Consider the following 18,826-nt stretch of genomic DNA (forward strand, 5'->3'; position numbering starts at 1 on the left):
GTAAGCTTTGAAATAAGGAGGTGTACACATTGCCCAACTTTGTTCTTCTTTTTCAAAATAGGTTGGTTATTCTGAGATCTGTGCATTTCCATGTAAATTTTAAAGTCATTTGTAAATTTCTATTTTTAAAAGCCTGCTGGGATTTTGATGGGGATTGCATTGAATTTATAGATCATTTTTTGGAAAACTTGCCACCATAACAATATTGAATCTTCTTGTCTGTGACCATGAACTATCTCTTCATTTATATAGATCTTTTAAAAATTTCCCTTGGCAGCATTTTGCAGTTTTCAGTGTGTAAGCCTTACACTTCTTTTATTAAATTCATTCCTCATTATTTTATTCTTTTTTGATGCTATTGTAAATGGAACTTTATAAAAATATCATTTTTAGATTATTCATTGCTAGTATATATAAATACAATTACTTTTTCTATATTGATCTTCTATCTTATGCTACCTTGCTGAACTCATGTATTAGTTCTAGTAGTTTTTCATAGGTTCCTTGGGATTTTTTTCTTTCCTTTTTTTCCTTTTTTTTTTTTTTTTGAGACAGAGTCTCACTCATTCACCCAACCTAGAGTGCAGTGCAGTGGCATGGCCATGGCTCACTGTAGCCTTGAATTCCTGGGCTCAAGCAATGCTCCCACCTCAGCCTCCCAAGTAGCTGGGACCTGGGACCACAGGCACATGCCACCACACCCAGCTAATTTTTACGTTTTTTTGTAGAGATGGGGTCTTGCCATGTTTCCACAGCTGGTCTCGAACTCCTGGGCTCAAGCGACCCTCCTGCCTTGGCCTCCCTAAGTGCTGGGATTACAGGCATGAGCCACCACGCTCAGCGTTGGGATTTTCTACATGCAGGATCATGTTGACTGCAAGTAAAGACAGTTCTACCACCTTCTTTTCAGTGCAAATTCTTTATGTTTCTTCTTCTTGCCTGATTGCACTGACTAGAACCATCGGTACAATGTTGAATAGATGTGGCAGGCACTTGATATCTTTACCTTATTTCTGATCTTAAGTGAAAGCATTTAGCTTCTCACCATTTGGTATATTCCTTGTTTGTTAAGTGTTTTGTTTTGTTTTGTTGATTGTGAGTGGGTATTAGACTTTGTGCAATGCTTTTTCTCCATCTCTTGAGAAGATAATGTGTGGGTTATTTTTGTCCTTTATTCTATTATCATAGTGTATTCTAGTCATTGGTTTTCTTTTTTTTTTTTTTTATTTATTTTTTTTAATTATTATTATTATACTTTAAGTTGTAGGGTACATGTGCATAACGTGCAGGTTTGTTACATATGTATACTTGTGCCTTGTTGGTGTGTTGCACCCATCAACTCGTCATTTACATCAGGTATAACTCCCAATGCAATCCCTCCCCCCTCCCCCCTCCCCCCTCCCCCCTCCCCATGATAGGCCCCGGTGTGTGATGTTCCCCTTCCTGAGTCCGAGTGATCTCATTGTTCAGTTCCCACCTATGAGTGAGAACATGCGGTTATGGAAAACAGTATGGCGATTCCTCAAGGATCTAGAACTAGATGTACCATATGACCCAGCCATCCCATTACTGGGTATATACCCAAAGGATTATAAATTATGCTGCTATAAAGACACATGCACACGTATGTTTATTGCGGCACTATTCACAATAGCAAAGACTTGGAATCAACCCAAATGTCCATCAGTGACAGATTGGATTAAGAAAATGTGGCACATATACACCATGGAATACTATGCAGCCATCAAAAAGGATGAGTTTGTGTCCTTTGTAGGGACATGGATGCAGCTGGAAACCATCATTCTTAGCAAACTATCACAAGAACAGAAAGTCATTGGTTTTCATATGTCAAACTGACCTTGCAGTCCTGAGATAAATTCAACTCATTGTGTGTAATATTTTTCATATGCTGCTGAATTCAGGTTACTAGTATTTTGTTCAGAATTTTTGCCTCTGTATTTATGAGGAATGTTGACCTGTTGTCTTCATTTCTCAAGATGTTTTTGTCCTGTTTTGGTATCAAGGTAATACTGACCTCATAGAATGTGTTGCTAAGTGTCTACTCCTCTATTTTCTGGAAGAGTTTGTGAAGAATTGGTATTTATTTCTTCTTTGAATATTTGATAGAATTAATCAGTGGAACCATCAGAGCCTTATTGGATTTTAATGTGATTTGTACATTTATCAGTATTGGTAAAACTAAATTAATAAATTAATGAGCCATTTCTTTGGTCTTTTTAAAAATGTTTACTATATGGAGATTTTCATTATATTGTGATTTTTGAGATACAGATATACACCCACCTGTCTAAAACACAAATGGAAAACCAAGAAAGAAGAGAAAAAAAAAAACAGCCCTCCAGCACTCAAAATAGGTATACTATTGTCCATGTATCTTATTCAATAGAAGAGCACCATAGGATTCCATGGAACATCTATTTACTCTTACAGTATATAGAATGCTAACAGATTTGGATATTTGCTTTCTCATTTTATGTTAGATTACATGTCTCACTTGAGAACAAAGTATTCTAAAGTTTGACTTCAGGGGAAGTCAGTGACCAGGAAGTGATTCATATAAATCTGACAGAGAGGAAAAAGGCACACAAATTATAAAGAAGAAAAAAGAATCCAAAAATCAAAACAATCTGAGGCAATTTAGGTTAAGGGCACATAGTCCTAAATGCGTTTGTAAACATAGTGCTATAATAGATGTTTTATAAAAATAAAGTGGAGGCATCTAGAAAAGAGCAAATTATGATCATGGATAAACTGCTAGCTATTTGGAAAAGCCAGAATGATTTTCAGAATGATTCATCTGTTGGGGATTTCAGATAGCTGAGGATTTACTAGACTCCCAATGTACAGAGTGATGAATTGGCTTGCAATGTAGTTGGCATTTATACTCCTCTTTCTTGATAATATATGATCAGGATGGAGTGGGGTTGGATGACTGTATTAGTTTTCTAGGGCTGCCATAACAAAATACCAGAGACTGGATGGCTTAAATGCCAGAAATGTATATTCCACAATTCTGGAGGCTTCACGTCCAAGATAAGCTGTTGGCAGGTTTGTTTTTTTGGCTAGCAGATGGCTGCCTTCTTGTTGTGTTATCACTTGGTCTTTTTTCTGTGTACTCACATCCCTGGTGTCTCTCTGTGTGCCCAAATTTCTTCTTCTTATAAGGATACCAATCAGATTGGTTGAAGGCTTGCCTTAATGGAGTCATTTTACCTCAATCACCTCCTAAAAACTCTATCTCCAAATATAGTCACATTCTCTGCTACTGGAATTAGGACTCCAACATATGAACTTGGCAGAGGGTAGGGACATAGTTCCACCTATACCAGTGGCTGATTGAAAGTAAGAGAGATCATATATACAATATGGTAGAAGAAAAATCTAACAAAATGTTCAACTGTGATCTTGGAGCCCTTAAGATCTATACTTGGTCTGTGACTTCCTGTACTAAGACTGCAATGCTTCCAAACAGAAAAAGAGCCAGTAGAACCCCCAAACACACACACCCCTATAGAAACATAAATATACATAAAGCGTGGGGTTGGAGGCTTTGGACTGCTCTGGCTGCAAATAAAGGGCTGTTTGATGGAGGACAAGGGTATACTGGATGCTCCATTGCTAAGTTCCTCAGAGGTAATGTGAAAAATGTCTTTTTCCTGTCATGCAGCAGAACTTGGAGACTTTCGTGAAGAAACAGATAGGAAGCATCTGGCACAAACTCGGTACTTACCAAACCAAGACTGTTTAGAGAGCAAGATCATGCACTTTCATCAGAAGCACATGTAAGTACTTTCAACTGGCACCTGCTTCCCCCAGTAGAGAACACTAAAGCTGGGGATGGACTCTTAAGAGCAAGCCCTTAAACCTGAGAAGTTTCAGGCTCCGTGAAATGCTGAGCTCCTCACGGAGCTCTCAGAGTGGAAATGTCATTCTTGTGGCATTTATTAGGCTCATAAATTCTTTCCCCTTTCAGTGGCAGGAGCCCAGCAGAATCTGACATTCTGCTACTGGACATAGCAAGAAAGCTGGATATGTATGGCATCAGGCCTCACCCCGCCAGTGATGGTGAAGGGATGCAGATTCACCTGGCTGTTGCTCACATGGGAGTACTGGTGTTACGGGTAAAATCTCTTTCCTTTCAAGCCCTTCGGCTTTAGTGACGGGTGGTTATCTTGGCTCAAATTTGGGTGTCCATTCCCAAGGTGATCTCACCCCTCAGTATTATCACCAGCCAGAAAGGGAAATGGTCAATCATATTTACTTGTAGTTGCATGAAAAGTGTACATGACAAACTAATAAACGTAGTTAACTGTAGAGAATGGATAGATGGGGACAGAAATAGGGGTGACAGTGGTGGGAGTGAGACTTCTTTCTATATATATCTTTTTGTATACCTCTGATTTTCAGACCACGTGAATAGATGACCTGTTGAACAAACAACAGACAAGCAAAAACAAAGCTGGTTGGGCTGACCAGAAAGCCAAGGGAGTTTAGAGGAGTTGGAAATGGGTGTAGGCTGCTGTAATTAAACAGAATAGCCTAGAGAAGGGTCTGTCAGAGCTGGCAAGAAGGCTTGACTATGTGGAAGGCATTGTGGGCAAGGAAAATGAGGAGACTGCAGGAGAGAGGTATAGAGTTGGATGAAAGGGTGTTTTGGAATTAGTGGAAACAAAGGTTATATATTCAATATAGATGAGGCAGCAAGATATGGCCAAGATGTGATGTGGGCAGTGAGGAGCTATTGAAGGTGTTTGAGCTCCTGTCAGGAGAAAGAAGACATTGTTTTTAGCAGATGAATCGGGAAACATGGGAAAGGGGTGAGATTAGAGAAGCTATTGTAGTAATCCTTTCCTCTTGTGATCTCCCTGTGCTGGCTAGAAACCTTCCCTAGGCATACCCCTTCTTGCTTGCATTCCAGAGCATCCTTGTGTCCCACCTGAAATGCCTTCTTTGACCACAGCTCCTACCCAGTGCAGCAGGATCAGTCTGTTGAAGTGATGGGTCAAGGGCGGTCCCTTTTATGAAGTGCATTTTCTATCAGGTTTGTACTGTCTTACAAACCAACTCGTGTTAATACATTCTGAAATCTGCCACATTTTTTATTGTAGGGAAATACAAAGATCAATACTTTTAACTGGGCTAAAATCCGCAAGTTGAGTTTTAAGAGAAAGCATTTTCTCATCAAACTTCATGCCAATATATTGGTAAGTAGCTTCCTAATAAATTCGTTTACTTTCTGTTCACTGGGAAATTTTTTGGTTGTTTCTGCAAATCGTTTGAACGTAAATGGTGAAAGCTGATTGGCCCTGAGTGATTATGTGTCTTTTATTTTGCCTTTAATGAAATCAACCAGAGTTTTAATCATTTTTTACTAAAGGTAAAACACTAAGAAATCTGGTTGGCAGTTTAGAATTAACAAAGTAATAGGAAAATGGGGCAACTGGGCTGAAAGGCAAGTCTCCCTGGAAACTATTTTTTAGGGATTTGATGAGTCAAATGGGAGTGACCAGATCTAGGACTAAGAACAAATTGATTTGATGTTATCTGTTCCATTTTATAAAGTATCTTTAATTACCTTCCTTAAGCAAAAATTACTGAACACCTAGTATATGCCAAAAACAAGCAGGATGTGGGAGTCAGGTATACAAGTAAGCAAAATAAACAATTATTGGGCAAGGTTACATAGTAAAGGGTGAGACAAAGGTGCTAGAAATGATCTTCTTCATCTTCTTTTATTCTAGAGATGGGTCTCACTGTTGCCCAGACTGCAGTGGAGTGGTGACATATAGCTCAGAGCAGCCTCAACCTCCTGGACTTAAGTGATCCTCACGCCTCAGTCTTTTGAGTAGCTAGGACTACAGGCATGCACCACCACACTTTGCTAATTTTAAAAACATTTTTTGTAGAAACAAGGTCTCACTATGTTGCCCAGGCTGGCCTCGAACTCCTGGCCTCAAGTGATCCTTTTACCTTGGCCTCCCAAAGTGCTGACGTTACAGGCATGAGCCACTTAGTCTAGAAAGGAATTTTTTTATGACCATAAGGAAAATAAAAAGTGTGTATCAACTAATTTTTAACCTACTGAAGATCCAGCAGTTTGGATTTTATTCTCTGCATCTTGACCCTACAGAAAAGTGTTCATTGAGCAGTTCAAGTAACTGGACTCAGTGTGAAGCTCATGGAGAGCCCCAGAGGCTACATGCAGGAACCTGGAAAGGAATGAGAGAAGTGGGGTCAGTGCAGTGGGTTGATGGGGCTGCTGAAAACAGGGCTGCAAACATGCCATGTGATGGGTACATATAGTGTCAGGAGATGGGGCAAACTTGAACTTTAGGTATGGAAAGCCAAGATTAGAATATGCTAGATGAGCAATATAGAGCATTGTACAAGACAGCCTATAGAGGAAAAAGTTTTTCTAACTGTTACACTAAAAAGACTCATGGGCTGAATGTGGTGGCTCTCATTCATAATCCCAGTGCTTTAAGAGGCTGAGGTGAAAGGATCACTTGAGTTCAAGAGTTTGAGACCAACCTGGGCAACATAGCAAGACCCTATCTCAACAACAACAATAAAAATACAAAGAAATTAGCCAGGTATGGTGGCACATGCCTGTAGTTCTAGCTATTCAGGAGGCTGAGTCAGGAAGATTGCTTGAGTCCAGGAGTTCGAGGTTATAGTGAGTGATGATCATGCCACTGCACTTCAGCCTGGGCAACAGACACCTTGCCTCAAGGAAAACAACAGACTTATGTACATGTAATCATCTTATAAACCCTTCCATCTATAAGGAAATCTTCTCTTCCCTCCTGTTTCCTGTTGGTCATTTATAACTTCTCCTGACCTTGGAAAGATATACCCTTTGACATCATTTTAATCTAATTTACAACTTTATAAAAATGTTTCTGGCAGAGAAGAGTGAGTAAAAAAGGTATTTAAGGTGAGGGGAGAGTGCAAAGCAAGATTTACTTCTTAGAGAAGGCTCTGTTTGTGAGCAGTTGCCCTGTCTGTTCCTCGAAAGGTTGCCAATCATTAGGTTTCAGTAGGTGTGAAACCTACAGGGAGCCAAGTGGAAAATCAGAAGCTGCATGGGCCAATGGAGCAATAGTTTGGAAGGCATTGGGATTTGAAGGTCTTTGATATTCTTGAAGGATGTTTAACTTGATGGAAATTGGTTTACACAGGTGTTGTGCAGGGATACCTTGGTGTTCACCATGGCCAGCCGAGATGCCTGCAAGGCTTTCTGGAAGACTTGTGTGGAGTACCATGCTTTCTTTAGGCTTTCGGAAGAGCCCAAATCAAAGCCCAAAACCCTACTCTGCAGTAAGGGTTCCAGTTTCCGCTATAGGTAATTAAACAATGCACATAGGCAAACTACACTGCTTCTTTTCAATAACACGGGAGGTTTAGGAGGAGTTCACATTCTAGAAGCAACAGAGAATCCATTTCAATCACATCAAGGATCACACCGTTTCCTACTCATTCTCTGTGTGACACATTAAGTCAATGATTCCTAACTAGGAGGCAGGAAGAGAGGGACACCTTACCTAAGGGGTAGGATCCGAGTCTCAGCAAGGATGGGTGGATGTGTGCAGTTTGAGAATACATGTTCTATAAACCCACTGTTTCTCTTAAAGAGGGGGACACCTTACCTAAGGGGTAGGATCCGAGTCTCAGCAAGGATGGGTGGATGTGTGCAGTTTGAGAATACATGTTCTATAAACCCACTGTTTCTCTTATATTTAACTTATATGCAAACCATGGAAAGAAAAGCTCAACATCCTTTGGGTTGTGAAAGCTAGTGTGAGAAAGCACTGGAGGGGATAAGAGATTTAGAAAATTGAACAATATGCCACTAGAGGCTCCTCACTACAGGTCACACTTTGGAGGAATCAAAGCAAGGTTGGGTTAAGATCTTGTCTTTGCTTGAATACATCAGCCTAGGAATCCACTGGAGGAAGTTTTCAAAACTTTTAGCTAAGGTACTAAATTCTGATTAAAAGCTTCCCCATAAAGGATTTTTTTTTTCAAAGAGTGGTATCCTACCCCAGTAAAAATTAAGATCTATGAAACTTACATATTTCTGATTGAATCTTTCCAATCTGTATTCTACAAATCTCTGCCTTCTTAAACAGATGATACTGAGCATATTTTGCCCTTTTCTTAATGACCTGAGTTATTATAAACATCAGGTATTATCTTTTGCAGGCAGCTGTAGTGCAATGATGGCCTCAGGGCAGGGGAGGCATGTCAAGGCCCTGTACTTAGGTGATAAATGGTCCAGACTTTTTAGGCTTTATTATTCTTGCGATTTTTTTTTTTTTTTTGAAATGGAGTCTCGCTTTGTTGCCCAGGCTGGAGTGCAATGGCACAATCTTGGTTCACTGCAACCTCCGCCCCCTGGGTTCAAGCAATTCTCTGCCTCAGCCTTCTAAGTAGCTGGGATTACAGGCGTGGGCCACCACAGCTGGCTAATTTTTGTACTTTTGGTAGAGACAGGGTTTCACCATCTTGGCCAGGCTGGTCTTGAACCCCTGCCCTTGTAATCCACCTGCCTCAGCCTCCCAAAGTGCTTGGATTACAGGCGTGAGCCATGGCGCTTGGCCAATTCTTGTGATTTTTTTTTATTTTTATGTTTCTCCCGGCCGTGATCTGACTTTCTTTGCTAGTGTATGCCTGACTAGAACAATCCTCTTCTACTGTTTAGTTAGCTGCTTTTCTTCTGCTGTGGACTGGGAAACCAGATAAGTAACCTCATTCAAAGTAGTATGGAAAATCAGTCAGTTGACTCTGATTTGGTGGTACAGGAAAAGCCTTTAAAGGAAAATGTATTGTTATTATTATTATTATTTGAGACAGGGTCTCGCTGTGTTGCTCAGGCTGGAGTGCAGTGGCATGATCTCTGCTCACTGCAGCCTCGACCTCCTGGGCTCAAGCAATCCTCCCACCTCAGCCTCCCAAGTGGTTGGGACTACAGGCATGCACTACCATGCGCAGGTAATTTTTATTATTTTTGTAGAGATGAGGTCTCACTATGTTGCCCAGGCTGGTCTCAAACTCCTGGGCTCAAGTCATCCTCCTGCCTCAGCCTCCCAAAGTGCTGGGATTAAGGTGTGAGCCACCATGCCCAGACCAGGTATATTATTTGTAAAGCCCACAATTTTTAGCTGTTACATAACCCTGTTCAGAGGCCTTTAAAATAAATACCTGCGTTCTGAGTAGTTGAGGTTGTTCTCTGCCTGGTCCTTGAATAAGTGGGTATTATCATTGTGATAGTCAAAGATTCATGACATATGTCATTCATCTAGTCTTTTGATTTCAACAATAAATGAGGCTTTCAAGTTTTGGTACCCTATTGGTTTATGGCTAGAACTAAGGATTTTTATTGTTCCTTATGATAGTGGAAGAACCCAAAGGCAACTTTTGGAATATGGGAGAAAAGGGAGGCTGAAGAGCTTGCCATTTGAAAGGTACATCATTTTGTTTCTCTTGCTCGTGTTGATTTTATGTTGAATTTGGAGATTTCTATGTATCCTGGTATTCACATGAAGGTTATTTCAATGACTTCTCTGCTTGGGGATTTCAGGAAACATTACCCATCTCAGTACCATGAACGACAGTGCAGGTCCTCACCAGACCTCCTCTCTGATGTGTCAAAACAAGTAAGGTTTCTGAAAATTTCTACTTCTTTAGATAAATGTAATTTGTGCAAATTTCAAATGCTTCCAAGGATTGATTCTGTCAGAATCCCAGTGTGTAAAAGGGTTACTCTGTTCGAGTAGGTTAGCTTCCTGGGGAGGTCTGTCAGCTCAGTCTTTCCTGCCAATAGAAGACCATTTAGTAAACTACCACTGGTGTGTACCTTATAGACTGAGGGTTCTGGCACATCTTCAAATTGCAACCTGTGTTGCTAACATCTTGCAAAATGCAGATCCAAATGAATTCTATGGCTTTGAATTTTCAAAACTGAAAGCTCCATCTTTTTACCTATGAAAATCTTAAGGTGTAGAGGAAGGTATAAGGTCTTGGGTTAAAGTTTTAGAGTACTTTTCCTGTGTAGTTTTGTAAGTTAAGGACAAAGTGTTGTTCCCCTGGAACTGTGAGACGATGACTTCCTTTGACATTTTTAGTATGAAAATTGTGAATTATTATTTTACTTTCCCTAAAAAATAATTATAGGTCTCATAAACCCTCAAGCCTTCAAGTCACTGGCAGTTTTTATCCAAAAGACATCAGAAGCATAATGATGAAAGGAGCCATTTAGTATATGAACCTCTCCTACCATTCATAGCCCTCCTCCCACCATTTTACAGAAAATAGGGAGGAGACTGGAGCAACAAGGTTAGGAGACTTGTCTAAGGTCACACAGCAAATCAGAGACAGAGCCAGGACTAAAAGGCAGGACTCCTGGTTCACTAATATAGCTATTAAACCAAACTGCTTGTAGTGTATACACTCAGAGTCTGGAAGTAGGATGGCACTGAGAAAGAATAGTGTCACATGTACTTTTTAACACATGCACTGGGATGTGGTACAAGTTATTACCCTTTCTTTATATATTTATCTACCCTAGAATAGAACATGGATCTTGTTAAATGACTTTATGAAGAACTACCTTTCAAACTTTGAGGCTAATTTAGATCCCTCCCCCAGCCCTAACCAAATGGCCTTTTCCTTCTTTCACCAATGTGTCCTTTGTCTCAAGGTGGAAGATTTGAGACTAGCATATGGTGGTGGCTACTACCAAAATGTGAAGGGAGTGCACGCATCTGAGCCGGTGCTGGACAGTAGGAGGAGGAACTCTGCAGTGGAGGTGACATTTGCAACTGAACTGGAGCATTCCAAACCAGAAGCGGATCCCACATTGCTACATCAGTCCCAAAGCAGTTCCTCTTTCCCTTTTATTTATACAGACCCTGTCTTTAACACTGAGCCTGATCCTAACCCTGATCCCAGAGACTTTTTTTCGGAGAGGAGTCCTCTAAGCTCCTTCCAAACGAGCTTTAAGTTTGCTGGTAATCACATGAGCACATCTTCTGGCCTCACAAGCAAAGTGAGTCCAGCAAAGCAGCTAACTTACATGGATGTGCCCTATATTCCTTGTACAGGTCAGCAGGTTGGTATTATGCCTCCCCAGGTCTTTTTTTATGTGGACAAGCCACTCCAGGTGCCCAGACGGTCCCCAATCAGAGCAGAGGAAAGGACAAGGCCAGATAGCTATATAGAGCCCACTGCAATGAAGCCAGCCAAAAGAAGCCCAAGGAATATCAGAATGAAGAGCTTTCAGCAAGACCTGCAAGGACTCCAAGAAGCTATAGCCGGGACTAGTGTTAGGAGCAACATCAATGTAGGTCTAGAAGAGAAAGACCCAAATTTGGAAGATGCATTTGTATCTAACATTCAAGAGCAAACCCCTAAAAGGTCCCAGAGCCAATCAGACATGAAAACTATTCATTTTCCTTTTGGGTCAGAATTTAGACCTTTAGGGCCTTGTCCTGCTCTCAGTCGTAAAGCAGACCTGTTTACATATATGTTTGCAGAGCAGGAGTTGCCAGCAGTTCTAATGGATCAAAGTACAGCAGAAAGGTATGTAGCTAGTGAATCCAGTGATTCTGAATCAGAGATTCTTAAACCAGACTACTATGCTTTGTATGGCAAAGAAATAAGGTCACCCATGGCCAGAATCCGCTTGTCTTCTGGTAGTCTACAGTTAGATGAAGAAGATGAAGATGCTTCTTTCAACACACCAACTGCTGAAGACAGGACTTCACTAAAACCATGTAATTACTTTTTAGCTTAAAAGTGTGAACCTATGGACATTTCTGAGCCAGTTCCATGTTACCGACTTAGGCAGAAAATAATGAAACTTGTAGAAACCATTTTCTTGGTTACTACATATTCATTGGTCTGAAGAAAATCTCATTTTTGACACCTACCTTATGAAAGATCCAGCTGTTGCCTCGTTCCTTGAGTTTCACTCTTCCAGTACCTCTGAAGGGACTCTAGAACATGCCCTCTCCTCCCCAGCACTGTGGCAAGGTGAGGTGGGTATTTGTCATCGCCACTGCATACTTCCACACAGAGACATTGTGAGTGAAGATCAGGTTCTTCAATGCTGAAGAATGGTGACAGTATGGGTTGGCATTTGGAATTGGCTTCTAATGGCATTTAGTAATTTAGTAGATTGTGAATGTGTTGATCTTTGTGCTCTTAAAAAACACTGAACGAATATTTCAGTCTTTACTATTTGTGTGGGGCCCAGTAGAAATGGTCTTGTAATATGTTAAAGACTTCCATTTTTATAACATATATAAGGGGAGCATGACCCTCCTACAGCCTCAGGAACAAGGTGGTGGCATAGATCCTCTCAAGAGAATACAAGTTTAGAATTAATCTAGGACTTGGCAGAATTCTAAACCTAGGAAATTCATGAATTAAATCAATTTCTAGAGCCAGACATAAACCTGATAAAAATATCCTGTTGTTTTACTTATAACTTCTATATTCTTAACTATCTACTATATCTAGTAAAAGAGAAACATTAACAGGTCAGTTTGTTTATCTAATATTTCCTGCCAGAATTTATTTTTTGTCATAGCTTCTTGCATGTATGCAGGCCAGGAAATGAATGTTATTGTAATAAAGTGTGATGGAAAATCCAGGTAATTAAAAAATAAATTATAATTATGTTCTTCCTTTTGTTTTAATCAATTTCAGAAGTGATTGGTTCTGGCCTATTTTACTAAGGAAAGGGACAGTTACACAACAAGGAAAAGGAGGGAGGCAAGTGAAAATCTATGGCCAAGGAGAGGAAAAGTAGTAGAATTGAAGGGTAGCTGAAACAAAAAAGGATGGTACTAATACCAGGGTGAGTTAATGAACCAGAATTCCATTTTTGACCCATTCAAAATTTCTCTAATGGTCCTCCTAGAAGGTATAGCATTCTATTTGAGAAGTTTATTTTGTTTGATTTTAAAGTCCAACATATTTACAAGATAATGTTACTACAAACTTCAAAGAAAGGAGGCAATTCTATAGGCAAGTTATTTTTATATACAACTTAAAGGAGAAAAAAAACTAATGGAATAGTTTCCTTATTCTCCTAGTCTTTATATCAGAAAAATCCCTTTTAATATACCTCATCCCACTCCCTTCCTCCATCCTAGCACTTTCTTGTCTGCTCCCGGACTCATATTTAGTAACTCACAAGTCAAGAGTAACTATCTAATAATAAGAATATATTGAAACCCAATCACCTGGGCTTAATAATATAGTATAATATTAAAATATTATATAATTAATATATGAATATATTAATACATATTAATACCATAGATCCTTAATGCTATGTTAAGTTCACCCTCAACCTCTTCTCTAGGAAAAACTTAAACTCCTTTATGTTAATGGTATTTCTCATATCAATTTCTAAAAATCTTCACTAAGTTTATATCTGTATATGATCTCTTAATAATATAATAATCAGGGTGACCATATAATTTATTGTTCAACCCAGGACACTTTCAAGTGAAAGGGGACGTTATTAATAATTTGGTCAAGACAGGAGGCTTAGAAATTAGGACAGATGTTCACTGTAGCTATAATTAATGCTTAATGAAATGTGAAGAGTATCTTCTGGTTTCCAACAGAAACTTCGATTTTAGTGTTTGAACAATAAAGGACAAAGGAGAAATAATTTGAAACACTGAAGTCCCATACCACACCCCCATCTCAAGGAAAACAAACATTGAGGACTGTGAAATTTAAATATTTATTTTCAAAACCCCAAAACACTGGAGTATGCTTCACCTAGAAACAGTTTACAGGACAAATAGCTATAATGAATAAGCAATACAATTTGTATTTGGGATGCAATTGTGTTGTAAAGTTTCAAATAATCAATTTATAAATTTGCTGCTTTTACTTTTACAAAAATATTCATTTAACCCATAACATGAGTTGCAAAATTATCTCCAGACTTCTACAGATTATAAACTGTAATTGTGTTTCAGTTACACAGCGGGTGAAAAATTTAACTGAACCATTACTTCAAAATACAATGCATTAAAAATAATTGTTACAATATAGGCACCAATAAAAAGAATTTTCTTGGCATACAACACCAGAACAACCTTCTCAAGTATCTATACCATGTAAAGTAAAAAGAGGATGTAATGGCCACTTTGACTAAAAACTGTATTCCTTACAGGAAGAATATCTTTCGTCTAATATTTGGCAATTACTCAGATTTTTTTAAAATGACTTTTGTGCAAAAACCATATTGTGCAGATCCAAACGATTAAACATTAACTATCAAAACTAAATATCAATAATTCTACAACTACTAAAATATAGCCCCAGTTCAGAACTTAGGCAGGCATAATACTGGGCTTAAAAGAAAAAGGCATCACCAACATAATAGTGCCATAAATATAAGTGAAAATTAACTGTGCAATCTAACTTACCTTTGAGTGGACAGAAATCATCCTGTACTATGGTTATTTTCATGTGAACTAGAAAATGCTCACTTAAATATCCTTTTAAAAACAACAAACTGATGCTTATTAGTGACAATTATGAAGAACAAAAATATATAAATAGTTTATAGGACAATTCATTACCATGGCAAAAATATGCTGGTGTAACTTATATTCATACCTATGGATCAGGTATTTAATCACATGACAATCAGCTTTTTTTTTTTTTTTTTTTTGGCTCTCAAAATCCAAGCAGATAGTATGGGATTTTAGTTGAAGATGTAAAACATGAAGCCAGACTAACTCCTCCAACATTACCAAACACCTATCCTTGGGTAAATGATCTTGCTTTAAATTTCTAACCATGTTAAATAAGGGTAAAATTGCCTCTTCTACCTAAAAGAGAATGTAAATACTATACACCAAGAGGTACCTCTGTTGCTGTACATTGCCTGTAAATGCTTCAAACACAGGATCTCAAATGTGATAATCATTGAGCTGCCTGGAATATCATACCAACTTGGTAGAAGAATCAATACTTTTACAGGTTTCATTTAAAAGACTTCACTAAAATTTTCTGTTTTAAGAAGGTATGACTTATTTACACCTCCCCACCAATAGTCATTTTTAGAATACGCATGTTTAAAAAACAACAACAACAACAACAACACTTTTTGAAGCTTGATACTTTACAAAAGCTGAATACTGAGAATGACTTTGAAAGACCTGTACGTTTCATGACTGTAGTCAATTAAAGATCAAGACGTGAAAGGTATTCATCTTAGTAACTTTAAGAAATAGGGATACTTAAAAGCAAAACGGTGTCTCAACATTTACTAGAATACAGGTGAAACTATAGTATTAAAAGTTACTCCTTACAAAATAATCCTTTCAAAATATAAAATGATAAACACCATCACAAAATAGTTTAATAGCTTCTTCCAAATCTTCAGTGTTGCAAAGATCCAAAAGGCACCTGGAGCTCATGGGTTAAGCATTGTTAAGCTTGAAGTAGCTTTGGTGGGGCTCTCTGGGTCCATATGAAACAGAAGCCAATAATAAGTTTCTTAGGGGGATTCGTCTGCTGAACACCTATAAAATTTTTTAAAAATGTAAACAAATGTACAACTATGCATATTTATATTTCTCTTTTGTATGAACTCTGCAATGAAGAAACTGATTCCACAAAAGGGATACATTGTTTTTATGGAATCTCATCATGTAGATGTTAAAATATAAACAAGTTCAAAAATCCCTTCTGTATCTGATTTCACAACTTCCAATTGATTTGTTTTCAAATGGGAGGTCTTCATTAAAATATAAGGGATTTTAAGAGGGGGTTAGGTTTATGAGTACAAGTGAGCCTTATCAGATAGAAAGATCTTTGAGAGTGTGTGATTTCACAGGTCACAGAGTTTGTTCCAACTCAATCCCAGTGGCATCACAAACAAAGAAATATAAAGATGCACTGAGAAGAGATATAACAAGGTTAAGGCTAAAATTAGTATCACCTTATAGCTTGCTTGAGCTAAGGAGTGTATATGTGTGTACATGCATACAAAAGTCTTGTTGAAAATTTTTTAAAAAATTAAATGTAAGAACTTTTTTGAATGTGAACAAAATCAAATGAATATTTCAAGAGACAACATAGAAACTGAAGTTGAACATAAGAGCCCTTTTTCAGTCTGGATTGAGTCCCTCTACCTTTTCCTTAACTTTTCATATGGAGGTCAAATGTAGGAACTTTAGCACTGGAAATTATGCAACTAGTGGTGTTTTGTTAAATTCTGAGGGTAGTAGCAAGAAAGAAAGCATTCCCCAATGATATTAATGAGAGCTCAAATGAGAATATGCTCAGTGACCTTTTGTCCATACTCCTACTAGTGGAGAAAGAAAAACAGGCCATTTCATGCAGTGGAAAACTACCTTGTCATGCCTAAAAATTCCAAAAGCTAATGTTTAAGATACACAACAAACAAAAACTATTTTTAAGTATACAACTATGTATTAAAAGGTGACTTTGTTAGGAATAATTGGAATGGTTGAATCAACGAAATTACATTGCATCATAAATTAACATACAACAGAAAATGCAAAATAATTTTTAAAATGACATTTCCAACTTACTTTTGAAATTTTTCAATTAGCTTCTTCACCATTTTATCTGTGATGCCGGGACAGGCGGCTTCAGCCACAGCAATACTTTTCTCGAGTTCTTCAATCGCCTGATTCCTGCTAGCATTATTCTCGTCCTGCTGTTTAAGCTGAGAAAGAGTAATAATTAAAACACTTAAAATATTATACTACTTCAAACAGATATCCAAGGCCAATTAATCTGTACTTACTTCAGCAAATGCAGGTGTGATTATCATAGACAAACAGCTCAGGGTTTGCACAAGATCTTGCTCCTTTGAACAAATGATACAGATTATACACATGAAATTAAAATAATTGTTATGATTTTCTTATTCTTTAACAAATACGAACTAATTTGAATGCCCCACTGAAAACAAAATATTGTATGCAAGGCAAGTCTCTAAGCTTTCTTCCTGTCATTCATTCCCATTCATCATCCAGAAGTCCTCTAACTTCTAGGATTACAATAGATACCTATGATTCCCTGGGCTTATGTATCTCTAGGTGAAATGCACTTAAAGAATACCAATATGGGCCGGGCACAGTGGCTCAAGCCTGTAATCCCAGCACTTTGGGAGGCCGAGACGGGCGGATCACGAGGTCAGGAGATGGAGACCATCCTGGCTAACATGGCGAAACCCCGTCTCTACTAAAAAATACAAAAAACTAGCCAGGCGAGGTGGCAGGCGCCTGTAGTCCCAGCTACTCAGGAGGCTGAGGCAGGAGAATGGCGTAAACCCGGGAGGCGGAGCTTACAGTGAGCCAAGATCTGGCCACTGCACTCCAGCCTGGGCGACATAGCGAGACTCCGTCTCAAAAAAAAAAAAAAAAAAAAAAAAATTCCAATATGGCCACTTAAATAACTTCTATTAACTTTTTTAATTAGCTCAAAACTAATGACAAATGAAGCATACTACAAACACAGTGAGGCAGACAGGCATTTGGGGTATTCAATCCTAACAATTTTGGGCCATTATAATCTCACTACATAGTTTGAAAAACTGTATGAAGAGTAAGTAATTGTCTCCATATACATACTGCCCCATTCTGTACTTTCTTTGGATCAGGCTTCTTTCGTACGGTGGTAAAGCTCCATTCAGGATGAGTATTGTTTTCCCTGCTGGTAGATTCCCTAAAGAGATTGCCAAAGATACCTCTATAAGTGACCAAATGATTCAGCTTGGCAAAAATATCAAATCGATGTATGTAGAATCTAAAGGAATAATTGTCCCAATGTTTAAAAACTCCTGGTACAAAAAAGATCTGATCTCAGCTTCAGGTGAATACTACATTTTACTACAGAGTGGTAGTGGAGTGGTTCTCAGCTCGATGTGTGCTTCATTGAGACCTCCTACCAAATGTAAATACCTGTCCCTCACTGCTCCCCACCTATTGAATCAGGATCTCCAGTGGTGTGGCTTGTGATTGCTTTAAGGTTCCATGTGCATCCATGTCCCTACAAAGGACACAAACTCATCCTTCTTGGACTCGGGAAGGGGAACATCACACACCGGGGCCTATCATGGGGAGGGGGGAGGGGGGAGGGATTGCATTGGGAGTTATACCTGATGTAAATGACGAGTTGATGGGTGCTGACGAGTTGATGGGTACAGCACACCAACATGGCACAAGTATACATATGTAACAAACCTGCACGTTATGCACATGTACCCTATAACTTAAAGTATAATAATAATAAATAAATTTAAAAAATAAAAATAAAAATAAAAAATAAAAAGAAAAATTAAAAAAAAAAAAAAGGTTCCATGAGTGACTCTTATGGGAAGCTAAGGCTAACACCCATCAGAATAGGGCACAAATTATTCTGATATTTTTTATCCCTTTCCAACATTGAGCAATTTCTCATAAATGGAAGAATCTCAGGGTAGTATCTAAATAAATTTGGTGTTGCCTTTTTGCCAGTTCAGCTGGTAGAGGACTAAATTCTGGCATAGCATACAGACTTTCCTAGTCTAAATTAATTGACGGACTTAGAGGCTGAATTTTTAATGTAAACGCTGCTGTTATAAAACACTACAACTTTTTCAAGAAATAAAAATTACACATAAATGAATATTCAAATGTATCAGTCTGATCTTGATTTGGTACATGGCCAAGAGGTGGGAAAGGAAAGTTCTTTAGAGGGATTTTGCAGGTTGCCATCAAAGTATGAGAAAACACAGCTCCTTATTACTTTG

General features: G+C 38.5%; 2 protein-coding genes across 2 annotated transcripts in view; one reads left to right on the top strand and one right to left on the bottom strand.

Moving 5' to 3' along the window:
* Positions 1–11,965, top strand: part of LOC105481463 (FERM domain containing 7) — a 35,182-nt gene extending 23,217 nt beyond the window's left edge. Inside the window, exons 8-14 of the mRNA XM_071088523.1 lie at positions 3,689–3,803; positions 3,995–4,142; positions 5,130–5,225; positions 7,203–7,366; positions 9,420–9,488; positions 9,605–9,680; positions 10,724–11,965. Of these exons, the coding sequence (XP_070944624.1) occupies positions 3,689–3,803; positions 3,995–4,142; positions 5,130–5,225; positions 7,203–7,366; positions 9,420–9,488; positions 9,605–9,680; positions 10,724–11,818 (1,763 nt within the window). The 3' untranslated portion in view covers positions 11,819–11,965. The remainder of the gene's footprint in view (positions 1–3,688; positions 3,804–3,994; positions 4,143–5,129; positions 5,226–7,202; positions 7,367–9,419; positions 9,489–9,604; positions 9,681–10,723) is intronic.
* A 1,802-nt stretch (positions 11,966–13,767) lies between these two features.
* The window catches only part of LOC105481432 (serine/threonine kinase 26), a 52,625-nt gene continuing 47,566 nt past the window's right edge, over positions 13,768–18,826 (bottom strand). The window contains exons 9-12 of the mRNA XM_071089075.1: positions 17,667–17,760; positions 16,838–16,900; positions 16,620–16,756; positions 13,768–15,584 (exon numbers count right to left, since the gene is read on the bottom strand). Of these exons, the coding sequence (XP_070945176.1) occupies positions 15,560–15,584; positions 16,620–16,756; positions 16,838–16,900; positions 17,667–17,760 (319 nt within the window). The 3' untranslated portion in view covers positions 13,768–15,559. The remainder of the gene's footprint in view (positions 15,585–16,619; positions 16,757–16,837; positions 16,901–17,666; positions 17,761–18,826) is intronic.

Source organism: Macaca nemestrina, chromosome X (genome assembly GCF_043159975.1).
Source record: "Macaca nemestrina isolate mMacNem1 chromosome X, mMacNem.hap1, whole genome shotgun sequence".
NCBI lineage: Eukaryota > Metazoa > Chordata > Mammalia > Primates > Cercopithecidae > Macaca > Macaca nemestrina.